General features: G+C 42.0%; 1 protein-coding gene across 1 annotated transcript in view; it reads left to right on the forward strand.

Annotated features, from left to right (window-relative positions):
* The first annotated feature begins 1735 nt into the window (after positions 1-1735).
* Positions 1736-16493, forward strand: part of LOC124606026 (homeobox protein B-H1-like) — a 410903-nt gene continuing 396145 nt past the window's right edge. Inside the window, exons 1-2 of the mRNA XM_047137990.1 lie at positions 1736-1833; positions 2200-2249. Coding sequence (XP_046993946.1) covers positions 1736-1833; positions 2200-2249 — 148 coding nt within the window. The remainder of the gene's footprint in view (positions 1834-2199; positions 2250-16493) is intronic.

Genomic DNA, 16493 nt, shown 5'->3' on the forward strand with positions numbered 1-16493 from the left:
ATTGCAGAACTGAACCTGGAAACCGCGTCTGACACCAAACACACAAGAAAAATTTTGGGTAGCTTTGCAAGAGGAGTGGACCAATGTCAATGTCTCTCCAGAAAGATTCCAACACTTCGTACTATCCATGTCTTGACGAGTTATTACAGTTGATGATTCGCGGAGAAGTGACTCACAGTAAACATAACATGCATCACAACTTCATGTCTTTTGGGCAGTCAAGGTAGAATCTATAAAATATTTGCAGCATCGGTGGGCTGTGTAACAAGCAACACTCGTTATGTTAACCAGTGGCTGTAAACTGTAGCCGCAGCAAACCTCGAGATGAGAGCAGAATTTTTTTTTTCCAGGAGCTGACTCTTTTACGCGCTGACGTGCGTAATTCGTCAGTAAAGACGACGGTTTTATCTCGTTACTCGCGACAGCGCTTTAGCCTCGGCGGGAAGAAAGCAGGCAGCATCATTTCGTAACGTCGGCTAATGGAAACTGCTAATTAAATCCTCGTTTTACAGCGCGTCTTTAACTAGCGGCCCAGCTTCCGCCGTTGTGGCGGTTTCTGGCGAGCGGCTTACAAGCCTCTTCTCCCGCTTTGCCAAAAGAGATTCTAAGAGCCGCGGGTACATGGCTCCGCCGTTGTTAAAACAAGCGAGAGCCGCTATCATGCCTTCCTTTTTCTTTTGTCTGCCTGCTTCCCGGAGTGGGAGAATGGGAGCGGAGAAAATAAAAAGTAGAGCGAGGAATAAAACAAAGAAAAGCCGCAGAGTAGGAACAAAGGAGAGGAGGAGGAGGTGGGGGCAGCCGGGGCGTAAAAGGGAAAGGGGGGCATAATTAATTCCCAACGTAATCCGACAGAGCGGCGCTGGCGTCGTCTTTTCCCCAGTACGGACTTCTCCTCCAAGTTAAATGTGTTTCAATTTGTGTATCTTTGACGGTGCAGGTTTTTCCCGGAGCCAATGGGCGCCGCGCAGGGGCGTGGGCGCGGGTCGCAGTGGCGCACCGTGATTGGCGGAGAAAGCGCCTACGTGGTGGGGGGCGGCGCCGGCCCGCCCAGCGCGGACCGGCGCTCCACCCCACCACCGCCGCTGCCGCCCCCTCCACCGCGCGTACACACAGCTGAGCGGCGCGGCGCGTGCATTGGCGCACTGTCCGTCCGTCTGTCGGCTGAGGCGGGGCGCAGCGTCGGCAGGAGAGCGTCCAGAGCTACGACCACGCGGCGGGGCAAACAGCAGCTGACGCTCTGCTGTCCACGCTTTCGTAAGGACATACTGATGGAAGCGAGGCATCAGACAGCTGTTAATTCATCTTTAACGCATGTCAAGGAGCAGAATATAGCTTGAAGGTTGTAATACCCGTTGGCAGACTCCACTAGCTCAAAGAGTGGTTGAATCTACGCAGTGAATGGAGTGCTGTTTTGGTAGTGTTTTACTGAGGGACAAACGATCATCATAAGTGTGTCTGTTCACTAGTGGTAAAAAGAAAGTTCTGTACCACGGTACTTGTTATCACAGTCTCGTTTCATCAAAGGACAGCGTTGAATTTGGACGGGTAAAGTGACAATCGTCTGGAATGTCACGTGCGCACATCATGGCAGAATATCCGCACGAAAACGTTTATGAAGAGTGATTTTGTAGTTGGTTAATTGTGACGGGGAGGTACGTTCTCGTGTGTGTTGTGACGTTTGTAGTAGTGAGGATGTGCCACTGAGTTTCCTCTGCGTAAGAAGCGAGCAGACACTATGAGCACGTCGGACGTGGAGGAGGATCGCGAGATCAACGTAGACACGGACAGCCGGTGCAGCGGCGACGACGACAGCTACCGCAGCAGCGACGGCTCGTCACCGCCCCCGCCGCCCGCGCACGCGGTGCCGCTGCCGCCCCCGCCGCCCCCGGCGTCCTCGTCGCCGCCGCCGCAGCAGTCGGCGCCGTCGCTGCCGTTCAGCATCTCGCGCCTGCTGGGCACGGAGCCGGCGCTGCCGCTGGCGCTGCCGCCCCCGCAGTCGCCGCTGCCGCCTCCGCAGTCGCAGCCGCCCCCGCAGCCGCAGTCGCTGTTCCCGCCGCTGATGCGCGTGCCGGCGGCGCTGGTGTACGCGGGCGCGGCTGGCGTCATCCGCGTGCCGGCGCACAGGCCACCACCCCCGCCGCCCCCGCACGCGCACGCGCCGCCCTTTCCCTGGCTGGACGCCGCCGCCCTGCAGCGCAGCGCCGCCGCCGCCGCCTTCGCCTCCCACGTCGTCAAGGAGCGCCTCACAGGTAACGCCTTCTTCCCCGTGTTCCTAATACATATACCGCAGTGGAACAACGGCTCTAACAACGAGACATTATTTCAGTGTCGGAAGTATGCACATTGATATTTTTCTAAAACTTGTCAAACAGTCTTGACACAGGGTGTTTCAAAAAGAACGACGCGATTTCAAAACTCCATATTTATTGATCAAAATATACTAAAAACATGGGATAAATAGCAAGATACTCAAAAAAAATTAAAGTTTTAGCTATGCTATAACAAACGCTCTCTGTGTCCACCAGCTGCAACACGAACAGGGAAGATGAGCGCACTTTCCTTCACATATCCCCACATGAAAAAATCGCATGGGGTCATGTCTGGCAATCATGGTGGCCGAGAATGAAGTGCAGAGTCTCGGGGTCCCGTGTGCCCTTATTCAGGCAGAGTATCACTGAGAAACTGCCGTACATTGTTATGCCAGTGCGATGGTGCTCCATCATGTTGGGAATCAAATCATAGGAGTCCTCCTGAAGTTGTGGAAAAAGGCTGTTCTGCAGCGTTTGAAGACAGCTCAACACTGGACAGTGGGCATGGGAACCCGAGACACTGCCCTGCACTCTTTGCCTCCAACGTCGCCAGATGTGACCCCATGCGACTTTTTCTTGCGAGGATGTGTGAAGAAAAGTGTGTTCATCTCCCCATAACCTTGTGACATAGAGAAAGTGAAGAACAGAATAACAGCTGTCGTAAGTTCTGTAAATGTGGATACGTTGTGTAATTTATGACAAATTTAGCTATCGTCAAGACGCTGTTCGTTGCTGCTGCTGGTGGACACGTAAGGCATTTGTAATATCATAGCTAAAAATTAAAGATTTTATTAGTATTTTGCAATTTATTGCATGTCTGCAATATGTTTTTATCGAATATTGAAATCAGGACATTCGTTTTGAAACAGCCTGTAGAATTGGCTTTATTTTTCAAAATTATGAAGTACCAGTTAATTCCCACCACCGATTCTTTAAAGAACCCAAATCCGTTGTATAAAACGTCATGTCTTCTGAAATACACGTCGTATAGTGACAGAACTCCCTAGCACAAAAGTCTGATCTCACGAACTATCGATGTTATTTCACAAGTACATTCAGTGGCAGGAGCGGACTATGCCAGATTTCTTGTGAATGGAATTAATACTTAAGAAATAACAAATTTTAAACATCGAGTCTGGTAAAGCAGTTTTACTGCATGAACAGTGACAATGTAGCAAGCAAAAAACTTGTCTCCTTTTGTTATTTTCTGCGGGGTGCCGGCGAGAAAAAATTTCACAAAGGTTCGAAATTATGTGTAAAGTTTGTTGGAAGACGCTAAGGGTTGTCATGCTGAAATACTGGATGAATATATTCTGGATAATTTGCGTGCCTTGAATTACGTTGCCTCAAGATATTTACAAGTTTATAACAGTAATAATTGACTTACTGTACTAAATCTGTATTGTAGGCATATAGTATCAGTATTATATTAAGTTGCTGAATTCAGTCAAGAACAGCGTCAGTGTAGGAAGCTACAGAATTTTTTCCTTCCATCATTTTGTGAGGGAAGTCAGCGAGAAAAAATTTCACAAAGGCTAGAAATTATGGATAAAGTTTGTTGGAAGACGCTAAGTGCTCTCATTCTCAAATACTGGATGAGTATATTCTGGATAATTTGTGCGCTTTGAGTAAAATTGCCTCAAGATATAAACTCTGTCCGAAAAGACCTCGGAAGACCCAAGGGTACCGACCGACCGCCGTGTCATCCTCAACCGATAGGCATTATTTAATGCGGATATGGAGGGGCATGTGGTCAGCATACCGCTCTCCCAGCCGTTGCCACTTTTCGTGACAGTAGCCGCTATGGTAGCTCCTCAATTGGCCTCACAAGGGCTGAGTGCACCCCGCTTGCTAACAGCGCTTGGCAGACCGGATGGTCACCCATTCAAGTGCTAACCAAGCCCGACAGCACTTAATTTCGGTGATCCGACCACTGCGGCAAGACTATTGGCTGCCTCAAGACGTATACCCAGTGTGTAGCTTTAATACTCGACTTATTGTTTAAAACCTGTAACATAAGATTTTAGCTCTTAATGAGTGGCTCGTAATATCATTTTAAAGTTTGAATTCGTCAGGAACTGTATGAAATATTGAAGATCAATTTTTTCTCATCATGGAAATCGGTAGACAGGCAAGCTGTAACGGGGACTTTGCCCAAAGTTAGCAGTATAGTTTTACAGGTAGGCCTATGATGATTAGTCATGAACACGCAAATTTCACTTGAAACGACAAGCTACCGTAACCAGTCACAAATTATTTAAACTCCGCTATAAACCAACCACAGTTGTTTTTTTTTTTAATTTCCGTTACACGTTTCCGTAGGTTAAACTCCATTATCAGGTCTTTTTCATTTGCTTTCTTTTTTTTCCAAAATATTGCTACCCAACTGGTTACCCAAAAATAGTACACAAATAGTGTTTTGTTTTGTTTTTGCATTCTGCTACCACACAGTGCCACAGGCTACCTATAAGTCACATGTCTCAGTCCATCTGATAGTGGAGGTTTCACCCTCCGAAACGCATAGTGGTATTTAAATAATTTTTTTACAAAGCAGTTGAGGCTTTCGTGGTCACTTATTGATGTTTTGCCTGTTGGCTTCTGCGTCAGTATCTTCGCCCGAAGTTGGTTTAACAACTTTTCTGACGCATCGCCAAGACGAGCAGCTGGCATTGTCAAAGGTTCGCACTCAATTCATGTTCGTGGATGGATAATGAATCTTTGATGATGTCAGCCACTCCTGCTTGCGAAACGTCAGAAAAATTATTAAACAAACTTCGGCCAAAAATCCCGAACAGGCAATACTAGCTACACTTACTTGTAGACCCAAATGATATTCATAACAGGCGTAGTAAAGGCGAACCTAAAGTGTTCGCATTTAAAGCTACATAAATTTATCGAAACAAATTTTTACACACAATGTTCAAAATAAAGAATTGATAAGTTGTACAAAGTAACATATCGAATTACATAAATTTATCAAAGTACAAATTCTCACGTAAATACACAGTGGATAAGTTGAAGGATGTAACGTAGGAGTCTTTATAACTAAGGAATAACTCGGTAAGTAGTTACCCCGTTTACCACACAGACAATAATTATCTCGCTCCAGTTTACATGTACTTAAACTATACATTACGCTTTAGTATAATACACGATTGCACTGGTTGACTGTTCCGTCGGTCGTTGATAGAATATTTTATACATTTTGAATGACACACACACAACTGCAATGTTCTACAACATTGGTTTTTCATTCAAAATGTAATACACAATTCTATTAGTTTTGCGACTATAGCCACGTGAACTTTTAAATGATATTTTCGTATTAACAGTACTGTTTATTATAATTTCCACAGTTACAATTGCGGCTTTTCGGTCATTTTCAAGTGGGTAAGCTGTAGTCATTTATGTTTTTCCATCAGTGGTCTGATTGGTTTCATACGGTCCGGCACAAATTCCTCTCCTGTGCCAACCTCTTCATCTCAGAATTGCACTTGCAACCAATGTAGTCAATTATTTGTTGGATATATTCGAATCTCTGTCTTCCCATAAAGATTTTATCTTCTATACCTTCCTCCAATAATATGGAAGTTATTCTCTGATGAAATAACACAAGTCTTATCATCTTGTTCCTTCTTGTCGTCATTGTCCTCCATATTTACTTTCCTTGCCAATTATGTGAAGAACTTCCTCCTTTCTTATCTTATCATTTCACCCAACTTTCAGTATCTGTTAGTACCAACATATTTCAAACGGTTCGATTCTCTTATTTTTCAGTAGTGAACACTAAAGTTAGAAATTTCGCAGGCAAAAAGATTACACGTTTAACATTGCTTCCATGAAATAATCTGTATTGATAATTAGTGTATGTAACGAATGCTGACATGAACCATAAACCTCAAATCCTTTTCGCTTATTTTACTAATCTTGATAACCGCAGGTGTTTTCAGCACGTGAGTATATTTTCCCGATTATTAATCCAGATTATTTTATGAAAATGCTGTAAAACTTTTATGTTTTTTGCCTGTAGAATGTCTGAATTAAATGTTTTTTATTGACTGCAGCTTAATTTAAATTAAAAATGACGTAAAAATCGAATATCTAACTGTGAAAAATCTGACACATACCAGTACAAAACTTTTATACAATGTTCGTTTTATACAATGCTTCGTTAAATTTACTATCACATGCTTATCTCAGTGTGATGACACTGGTAGCGATTTAGAGTGGATTTCCATCGATAATTATGTTTCGGCAGTTGTTTTTGTGAAACCCTTCTCGTTCTCAATGCGGCTTTTTTGAATAGACAGCGATGTAACTTTAGGAAAGGCCCTAATTTACATACTCGACGATAACATGTACACAATCTCTTGTCTGAGTCGGCAGTAGTAGCATAGCAAAGGCCAAGAAACATTTAGGTTCAAAAGCCAGTTCGACTTTTCTTTACGTAATGATATTTTTTTAAATTCACATTAGAAGAAGTAACTTATCAATTAATCGATTTGGAACTCCCATTAGGACAATTGTCCTCGCATTTATGACCAGATCATTGTTAATTTTCATTTTTATCTGAAGGTGAGCGGGTGAAGTTCTTAAGAAGCTTCATCAGTAATAGCCCTCGATCTGAACAGCGAGCCGTATTTTGAGCAAATACGCAGGAAAACACTATGCTGAAATTACCAACAGAGCGGAAATGAATATCGTTCGACCGCACACCTAATTTATAAATCGATGAGAACTGATAATAATAATAGCTTATCTAAACTGACGGTGACGTAATCAGTTTTAGGACTCATTTTATTTACACATGTCCCGTCAATAACCTACACACTAACTTGTTTGTTGTTACCTTAGAAACTACAGAGAACACACCGTGCAGAAATCCAGCTTCTATAATAAGGAGCTCTTGTTTTAACCAAAATCTCAATAGATGAGCTACTTTTTCTTTCTTTCTCTTCGTCTTATACTGTTAACTACTACTTTATTTTTCTCGGAATTTAATATTCTGAAGTATTTTTCTGAAATCGTGTCTAGTATTCCATTGGCTTGTTTGACGTTTGTGCAAGATTTGCCTAATTTCCTGTATTCATTTACACCTCTTTATTTTTTTAATAATTAATACGTTCAGTCACATTCCTCAGTGACCTTATCTCAGCCTGGTACACGTAACACACCTTCGTTTATTTCCCCATAACTGTTTCTTATCTTGTATTCATAATTAGTAATTTTGATATTTTTTATAGATAATAGCTCTGCGACTCCCCATCCAGCTCTCTCATGATAACAGCAAATTGTTAAACCCTACTGATTTTATATAAGAATACTTTGTACCAGTGTATAATTTGAATATTTTGATTTCATGTGTTATACTATACCACACAGAACAAAAGTCTGGTTGAAACCTGTAAAACTGATGAATAACGATAAGACGAAGATAATTATGTACCTTCAAAAGCATACCTTCAAACGATGTATATCCTTCAAAAGCATTAACGAATGAAAGAACTCCGTGCACAAATGAATTCAATTCATAATGAAGAAGTTTAACAATACTCTCTGTGGGATACTGTTGACATTTTTATTTGTACTTCTTCCAAGGACCTATATGCAAATGGATTTTGTAAACTTATTATAAGGATATACATCTGGAGGAGGTTACACAGTCGAAGGTGTGGATTCAGTTGACGCCTTTTATATTTGACCATAGGTTACGCATAGCTTTTCCACATGCAAAATCGTTATATGATTTTGTGCTCTACTTCGGCACTATTATAGTGTGATATTTGTATAAACTGACACATGAAGTCTCTGCTAGAGCTGCTAATATATTACGCCTGTTATTGCTACAGTACCAAAACAAGATAACTCTACCGATATTCCAATTACTCAAATTATTAAGCGGGTCCTCTTTATTATAATAGTTCAATAAGCTACACATTTTACGCGAGCGTGGTATCTTGTTTTCATAACACACGTGGTCAGCCAGTATTTCTGAGAAAACTTCCGAAAAAGTAGGAGAAACTACAAAATTCATAATCCTGTAAAATCAGAGAAATACAGGTATTAGGTGTCATGTACAGTTTCTTGGTCCTTTTACCCATTACAGTTCTGAGAAAATTACCGTGCAGTCGGCGGGTTTTGTGATTTGTCATATAACGTCTATGTGAAGCACACAACTGTACCAACTTTTTTAAACTAATACTAACTGCAGTACCACGAAAGTGATATGAACTGGTCAGCTGAATGGACTAAAAATGCCTCTACTTATAAAATAATTAAGTTTGCATGTCTTATTTTCAGCTATTGGCTGATTATAAATTTCGGAGACAAATGAAGTTGCGGGACCACGGTCTGCTATTCGCTAACTCCTTCTCTCTCCTCTCAAATGTCCCAGAGATTAGTATCTTCAGCGCTCATTCGTTGAAGAAATTATAATGTACTGGGCGACGGTGTTTCGCTTTTGTTTAGCTGCTCTAATATTCCAGGAAGCGGTTCGTGTTCTGTGCTGTTCGTAAACTTTATTCATCTTATTTGTTTCGTCTCGATGTAACGTCACGGAAATTAATGCTCTTTCTAATGCGTTCTTGTAACAAATTGTGAACATAAGCGCATCCTCACACTGATACATCCATTACCTTTACAAGGATTACTCCTTCATGGGCAATGTACATCTCCTACTACCTTCCCACCAGCGTCTGTTGTGAGAAGCTCACCTTTTTAGTTGGAGAATAACTTATTTGCTTCGCTGATTTTAGATAAAAGCATACTTCATCCTCTATTAATGTATATTTCGTGTTCACGTGCCTTTTCGGTCAGCTGCGCATTCTTTTAGCTGCAGCTGTTTTAAGACTCTCATTCGTCACATTGCTTAGCTGTTGTGTCCGATAGAAGCTTTCCTTCAAAAACGTTTCCCTTTACATCTTTACGAGTGGTGAAGAGACGTTATACCAATTATTTTCATGGAAAGTTTAATTCTTTGTAACCTTAGTTTTAGATTGTTGCCTACATGCAGTGCAACATTAGTTTTCTTTCGCCTACTAGTGCCAAGTATTGGAAAATAATATTTAAGAGTGAAACTGTTCTTGTATCTGTACTGTAGATAGGATGTTTCTGTAAAACTTTGTTATCGGAAGATTACCTCCTCTTAACAGATGAAATAGAAGCGCTGAGATTTGTATCATACGATTTCATCCGTTTGGCTTCTGCAATCGTGTGCACAGTTTTGGCATTGCTAAATTTTTACTACACACAAACAAATATAGCGGATGTTGGTAGCTATATAAACAACTCACTACTACTTAGTTGCTGATTTAGAACAATATACTTCACAAACCAATATTGCAGTGCTTGTGTTATTCAGAAATACGATGCAATGTTCCTTCGGGTATGCGCGTACTTCCGAAGGAACCGGCAACGCGGCGGCTACAGAAGTTATTTATTAAGTGTATTCGCAGTTGCGAATATGGAAAACCATTAGCTGTATAAATGGAAATACGGCAATGAAAATTTGTCCCGATAAGGAACTCAATCCTGGATTTCCGTCTTATCGCGAACCATACCATACCATTAGGCTATCCGAGCACGACTTCACGGCCATACCCAATCTTCTATAAGTCGTCGACCATGTGTCTACAACTGCACTCGTACATTAATATGTGTAGTCCTGTACAGGGAAGACATTTTTAATTGAAAGTCGCTTGCCCGGTGTGGCGGGTAAATACGGTATTGCAGTGCCTGTGTTACTCAGAAATACGATGCAAAGTTCCTTCGGACATGCATACACGCATGCATAATGGATGTACGAGCACAGATTGTAGACACGTGGTTGACAATATATGGAAGTTTAGGTCTGGCCGTAAGTCGTGTTAAGGTACGGCTCGCGATAAGGGGCAAATCCGGGTTCGAGACCCGATCCGGGACAAATTTTCATTGGCCTCATTACATTGTGCAGCTGATGGTTGTTCATATTCGCAACTGCGAATACATTTAATGTACTTGCCAATTCCCAACCCCAACCTTATGCACAAGCAGGGGCAGTGGCAAGGGAGGGGGGGGGGGGGGGCTATGCGGGCTATAGCCCTTCCTAATGGTCTACACAGTATAAAATGACTGCAGAAATCAGCGAATATATTACTCCAACAGATTCAATCTTTTTTTTGTAATTTTGTAGCTATATAGGTTGCAATGTATTTTAAACACATTTCAATAAAAGAATAACAGCTGCAAATAGCTTACTGTCTAAACCAATAAATATTATTTAACTTAAAATGGGCGTCTTATTATATTTAATACACATTTTTTACCCTGAACTCGAAAACAGTTACGAAAAACCACTTTAAGCAAATCCAAATTTTACCAGTTTGTCGGTGGAGGACCCCAACTATCCTTTTGTTAAGCGATATTCCACTCCCTCAAAATACACTCCCCCCATTAGCCCCCCCCCCCCCCCCCTTGACCGACTTCTAGAATCGCCCCTGGGCACAAGCCATTTGGGTAAATTCCCGGGTGCGATGATCAGAAATTTGACCATCCAATACCATTGGGAACACGTAAAAAAGCAAAATATAAGAGGAGATGACACATGTTGGTGCTTATGTACCCGCGTGGGACTCGCACTAGGTTGCATAGGCCTATACTCTCCTCTTACAAGATAACTGTGATGCAAACGTAATTTAATGAAATGTATGTGTTACGGTTCCTGTTACCAAAAGGCAGGTCGTTCTGATCAAGTGGTTTAATTGCTGACAACCATATACCATTACACCGGAGTGACTCCTAGGCATCCGTCGATGCAGGGCAGTGAATTCGCAAGACAAGACAATTGTACCGGTGCTCACACGTTCAGCAGTCGCGTCGCTACAGACCCTGATACCTCAAATATGCTTAACAGCGTGAGTGAACATGCCTTAGCTGGAGACAGTTTCGTTTTGTCCGCATATTAACAGCATTTTTTTAAACTTTTGTTTGCGTTTATTTTACGTACCTCGCAACTTGTAAAGTGTGTCGGCGTCCGGAATATATTTCAAATATGTTCTTACGTAGTGCTGTAGATATTGTTTGCAAATACGATTCTGTACAATGTGAGAATGTAAACCCCTGTTTTGTGATTGCCAGCACCCGTATATACACCACTGGCTACGACGATTAAAAAACTATTGTGAAATACGATCTCGTTTGTTTTATTTCAGGAATATTGTCTTGAAATATTACTCAGTTATATGCTGCGTTTTTCATGTCCGCAGTATAATGCTTTGAAACTGGATGTAACAATCTCACAGAGATTGATATTTATGTTCACATTAAACGTAAATGATTACTGAGCAAGCGTAACTTCTTTTTAAAATTATTCATGTTGTTCACAAAATCTTCTGTTCACTATCAAAATAGCCGAACATTTTGTTGTGTGCTTAAGATTACGCCGAAAAAATTGTGGTTTAATCTAAGCGTTAAATGTGTGAATGCGACAGTTGTTTTCAGACCAAATTTGGTTGCTGACGGAAACTTCGTAATGGCAAAATTGTTCTGTGATCATATTCGTAGCAAGCCTATTTTTTAGACTGCTGTATGTAGCGTGTTTCACAGCGTATTCTTAGACATAATTTTTTTTCCTTCAGAGCAGCGAGGTTTATACGGATTGTGGTGTATGTCATCTTTCTCTAAACTTTCAGTATTTCTTAACAGATGTCACACTTCGTGCTGTTCGCTGACATCGTTAATATTGGATTTAACATGCCTATTTTTCTTCTCCTTGCCAGGAACTGATACCTCCGCATGCATGCATTTTTACAACAACTGCCTATCCGTTCCTTAGTTTTTTGTTCAACATAAATTTATTTTTAGTATCGAAGACCCGTGCGAGCTGTTGGAATTTTTGTCAAATACTTTCAGGACATCTGTACTTGCATGTATTAACCCACGTGCTACTTGTTTCTCGAATAATATCAGAATATCAATACTAGTTAAAGAACAAGTTACAACTTATCGCTATAAATGCCAGCTTTTGCGAATTTTTGAGTAGTAAAACCATGATGAGCTAATATGACACATGACACATCTCCATGCAGCAGTTCTTGTGATGGATATGAGGAAAAGAAGAAATGTGGCTCTCAGATGATGCAGAAAGACGAGCTCTACGTTCACTAACACCGTAATTGCAGAACACAATTAATCTAATACCGACGCTTCACATATGGTCCAGAAGCGTTTGTGAAATAGAATAGCGAGAGCTTCTTATTAGCTGTAGCGACACTGCGCATCACGTGATGGAAAAGGATTCTTCAATCGATGCGCTTCCGTCTCGCATTCGAACATCAGTGCTGGCGAAATGGTAGGCAAAATAAAAGCAATCGTACAACAATCAATGTGTAACGCGTTCCATAAAATTCTGTCATTACCTCTGTCGCACTGCTTTTGACATGCTGAATTAGGAGCAGTTATTCACAGATTATTACGTTACTCGACAGACATCACCAGCAACTAACGCGGGGGAATACTCGTTGTATGCACTAACGAACTAGCGTATAAATTGCACAATATGGTGATGGACTATAATTATATTTGGTGTGTAAAGAGCATTCTGGAGCGTGTCATAAAGTCATTATTCATTTTTGTTGTCGCACTAAATTTCGAGTTAGAGCAACAACATTCCGTCTGAGTAGGTATCGTTTGCAGTATCCCCTACCTCGAACGGTCATTACCTCTGTCTTTGGTAAAAGCGTCTATTTTTCTTGTGAAATACGCTTTAATTGCGAAATAGTTCTGATATTAGACTTGTTGCGTGACTAAGAAACTATTTGTCGTAGCGCGTTTGTAAGCTACTACGTCACTTCTTTCAACTGTCTCCTTCAGCAATAACAAGTTTCAGCTTTCTCTAGTAAACTGAGTAGAGGTGGACGATCACATTACAATAGACGGAAGATAAAAGCTCACGAATCACGGCGCGCAGAAATGTTTTGAGCAGCGGCAGGAACGAATGCTGATATATGTAGGCTTAAGTAGGTGATCTCTACTAAATGAACACATTTACAAGCACTCCGAATTGAATATCAACTTAGTTTGCAGCTTTACAGACATATTATTAGCTTTATCAGTTTACCAAACTTTTTTCTCTATATCTTATAAGATTCTGGATCTTCGACGTACTCGTATTGACCAAATATCCAACTGATCCTAATTCGTGGGGAAGAGTGCTCCACCTTCTCTCGAAGCCTGTATCACTTGACAGTCATTCCTCGGGCAATGCAATATATATTTATAACTTTACTACTCTAAGCAATGTTTTTCTTAGAGCAACTACACACGTTCTTCCAGTGCTCTGTACATCAGAGGTGATCCTAAACAGCTTTTTTTACATTGTTCTTATTGCTTTTGTCTGTCAGTCAGAATGTTATCTCCTTTACCTCGACGATACAAAAAGAACGGAGATTATGGCATAACGTCCCATCGACTGGGAGGTTATTAGAAGAACAGCACAGACGCGGATTAGTGAAGAACGGGGAAGTAAAAGGATCGTGCCCTTTCAAAGGAACTATCCCAGCACTGACCTTAAGCGATTTAAGAAAACTATAGGAAATATGGATGGCCAACCCGGGATTTGAACCGCCTTCCTCCCGAATACGACTCCAGTGTTCCCATATGCCACCTCAGGGAGTCTGTATTACGTATTGTCACTGATGATAACTATTATGGAATGGTCGAATGCTACTTCTGAAAGCTCAACAGAACGGCGAGAAATGGTGCACCGGGGACTTTGTTTTATCTGCAAGACAACAACCTTACGCACACAATGCATCACACAGGAACTGTTTTGCTCCACAGGGTCGATGGTTTGGACGCATCTACCGAGCAGCCCAGCGACTGCCTCTTGTTTATGCAGCTGGAGGAATAAGCAGTGGACGTGCGACAGCACTGTGCCACCGTTGCAGCTTCGCAAATTGCAATGGAGCAACGAACAGAACTTTCTAAATCAAGTGTTAAGGACATTCCCCGAAATGTTCTGAAGAAGAGAAAACAGAGTGCAAAGTTTGTCCCGTACACTTTGACTTCCGAATAAAAAGCAACGACGCATGGACACCTGCCGCGGCTTAATTGAAATGAAAAACGCAGGCCGTTCTTTTCTGAAAAGAAAAAAACACCACTCGTAACGAGGTCCGGTATTATCAGAATGCATCTACCACAAAACGACAAAGTGCCGAGTGGGGCTCTGTTCGCCATGACCGAAGAAGTTGCGAATGTGGCGCGCGTGATGAGAAGAACTTTCCTGGCAGTTCCACAAGGTTGTATGACTGTTCTGTGCGTAGTACTCAAGTGGAGAGTGAATTTGTAGAACACCCGAAGCATTAGAAACCACCATCTCAACTTTTCTCAATTTTTTATTAATGCGGTCTCGAAACAGTTTGGACTGAAGGTTCGCCACATAAGCATATACCATACTCACTGTGGTAAAGGCGGTGCCAAATACACAGTCTTCGACTGAAAAAGTTACGTGAATTCACGAATGCTCCACTGAGAGATATTCTAAAACTGCACTATCCCTTTAGACTTCTACAGTGGCGTCATTCAAAATGTTCAAATGTGTGTGAAATCTTATGGGACTTAACTGCTAAGATCATCAGTCCCTAAGCTTACACACTACTTAACCTAAATTATCCTAAGGACAAACACACACTCCCATGCCCGAGGGGGACTCGAACCTCCGCCGGGATCAGCAGTACAGTCAAAGACTGCAGCGCCACAGACCGCTCGGCTAATCCCGGGCGGCGTGGCGTCATTATGACAGGGAACTACTAGTTTTACGGTCTCTCATATTCGGAGGGCGATAAAGAAAGTAACGGGATTTTTTTAATTTCGCGGGCTTTGTACATCAGATTTTCAAAATTCTTTTTATCTTGTTGGTAAACATGATACTGATGTATGTTTACATTTTCAGCTGTTTTAAATATTTGATTCATCGTTGACAGTTGGAAAGATTGTATGTGTTTTCGAGCTCTCGGCGAATTTTTACTTTCGAAAAAGATGGATCAAATAATCTGCATTAAATGGTTCAAATGGCTCTGAGCACTATGGGACTTAACATCTATGGTCATCAGTCCCCTAGAACTCAGAACTACTTAAACCCAACTAACCTAAGGACAGCACACAACACCCAGCCATCACGAGGCAGAGAAAATCCCTGACCCCGCCGGGAATCGAACCCGGGAACCCGGGCGTGGGAAGCGAGAACGCTACCGGACGACCACGAGATGCGGGCAATCTGCATTAAATTTTGCTTGAAAAATTAAGTGCAGCAACGCATTCGAAATGTTGACTGTGGCTTTTGGTGAATCTATTACGAGTAAGACAAGAGTTCAAGAGTGGTACAAACGTATCAAAGAGGGTCGAGAACACTCTGAAGATCATGACCTTCCTGGACGCCCTAGCACGTCGATTACTGACGACGATGTGGAATAAGTCAAGAAATTGGTTCTGGGAAATCGCCGAATCACCATTAGAGAGATTGCTGATGATGTCGGCATATCCTTTGGCTCATGCCAAGCACTTTCTCAGTTGTTTTGGGCATGAAACGTATGGCAGCAATGTTTGTTCCGAAATGGTTGAATTTCGACCAAACTGTTTCGGACAGGACCTGGAGGTATGGAGTACTTTTAATATTTTGGAAGACGGATGGCTACTTGTAATTAGACATAAAAAAGTTTCAGTTCCGATCCTGTTAAAAACATACGTAATACCGACTTTAAATCATGTTCTTGAAAGGAAAAATATCTGATACGCTATTTTTTTCTTTCCCTGAGAGCTACGGGGTTGGGATCGCGCTCTTTCCCCCGAGTATGGACGCCCTTGATTAGTTCTAATCTGAAACGAACCACCGAAGACCTCTGATTCCTTATATTAAAATACTCAGAAAATATCCCTGAGTGGCGTTAAAAATTTTGTCGGTGCATTTCGAGTTCTTCCCGAATATGTGTTACCTAATAATAACGACGAAAACACTAGGGAAATTACGATACTTCTGAAACTTCCGTAACAATACGCAAGCGATATTGATATCTGTAGACACATGATACGTGCAAAAGTTGCCCTCTGCCAGCCACCGTACGCTGGCGTGCTAGCTGCAGACGCAGGTGAAGACGTAATTATCGCTGTCACCGTTCCGTTCGCAGAACACAATCAGCCGGAATGGCCGAG

Source organism: Schistocerca americana, chromosome 3, assembly GCF_021461395.2.
Source record: "Schistocerca americana isolate TAMUIC-IGC-003095 chromosome 3, iqSchAmer2.1, whole genome shotgun sequence".
Taxonomy (NCBI): domain Eukaryota; kingdom Metazoa; phylum Arthropoda; class Insecta; order Orthoptera; family Acrididae; genus Schistocerca; species Schistocerca americana.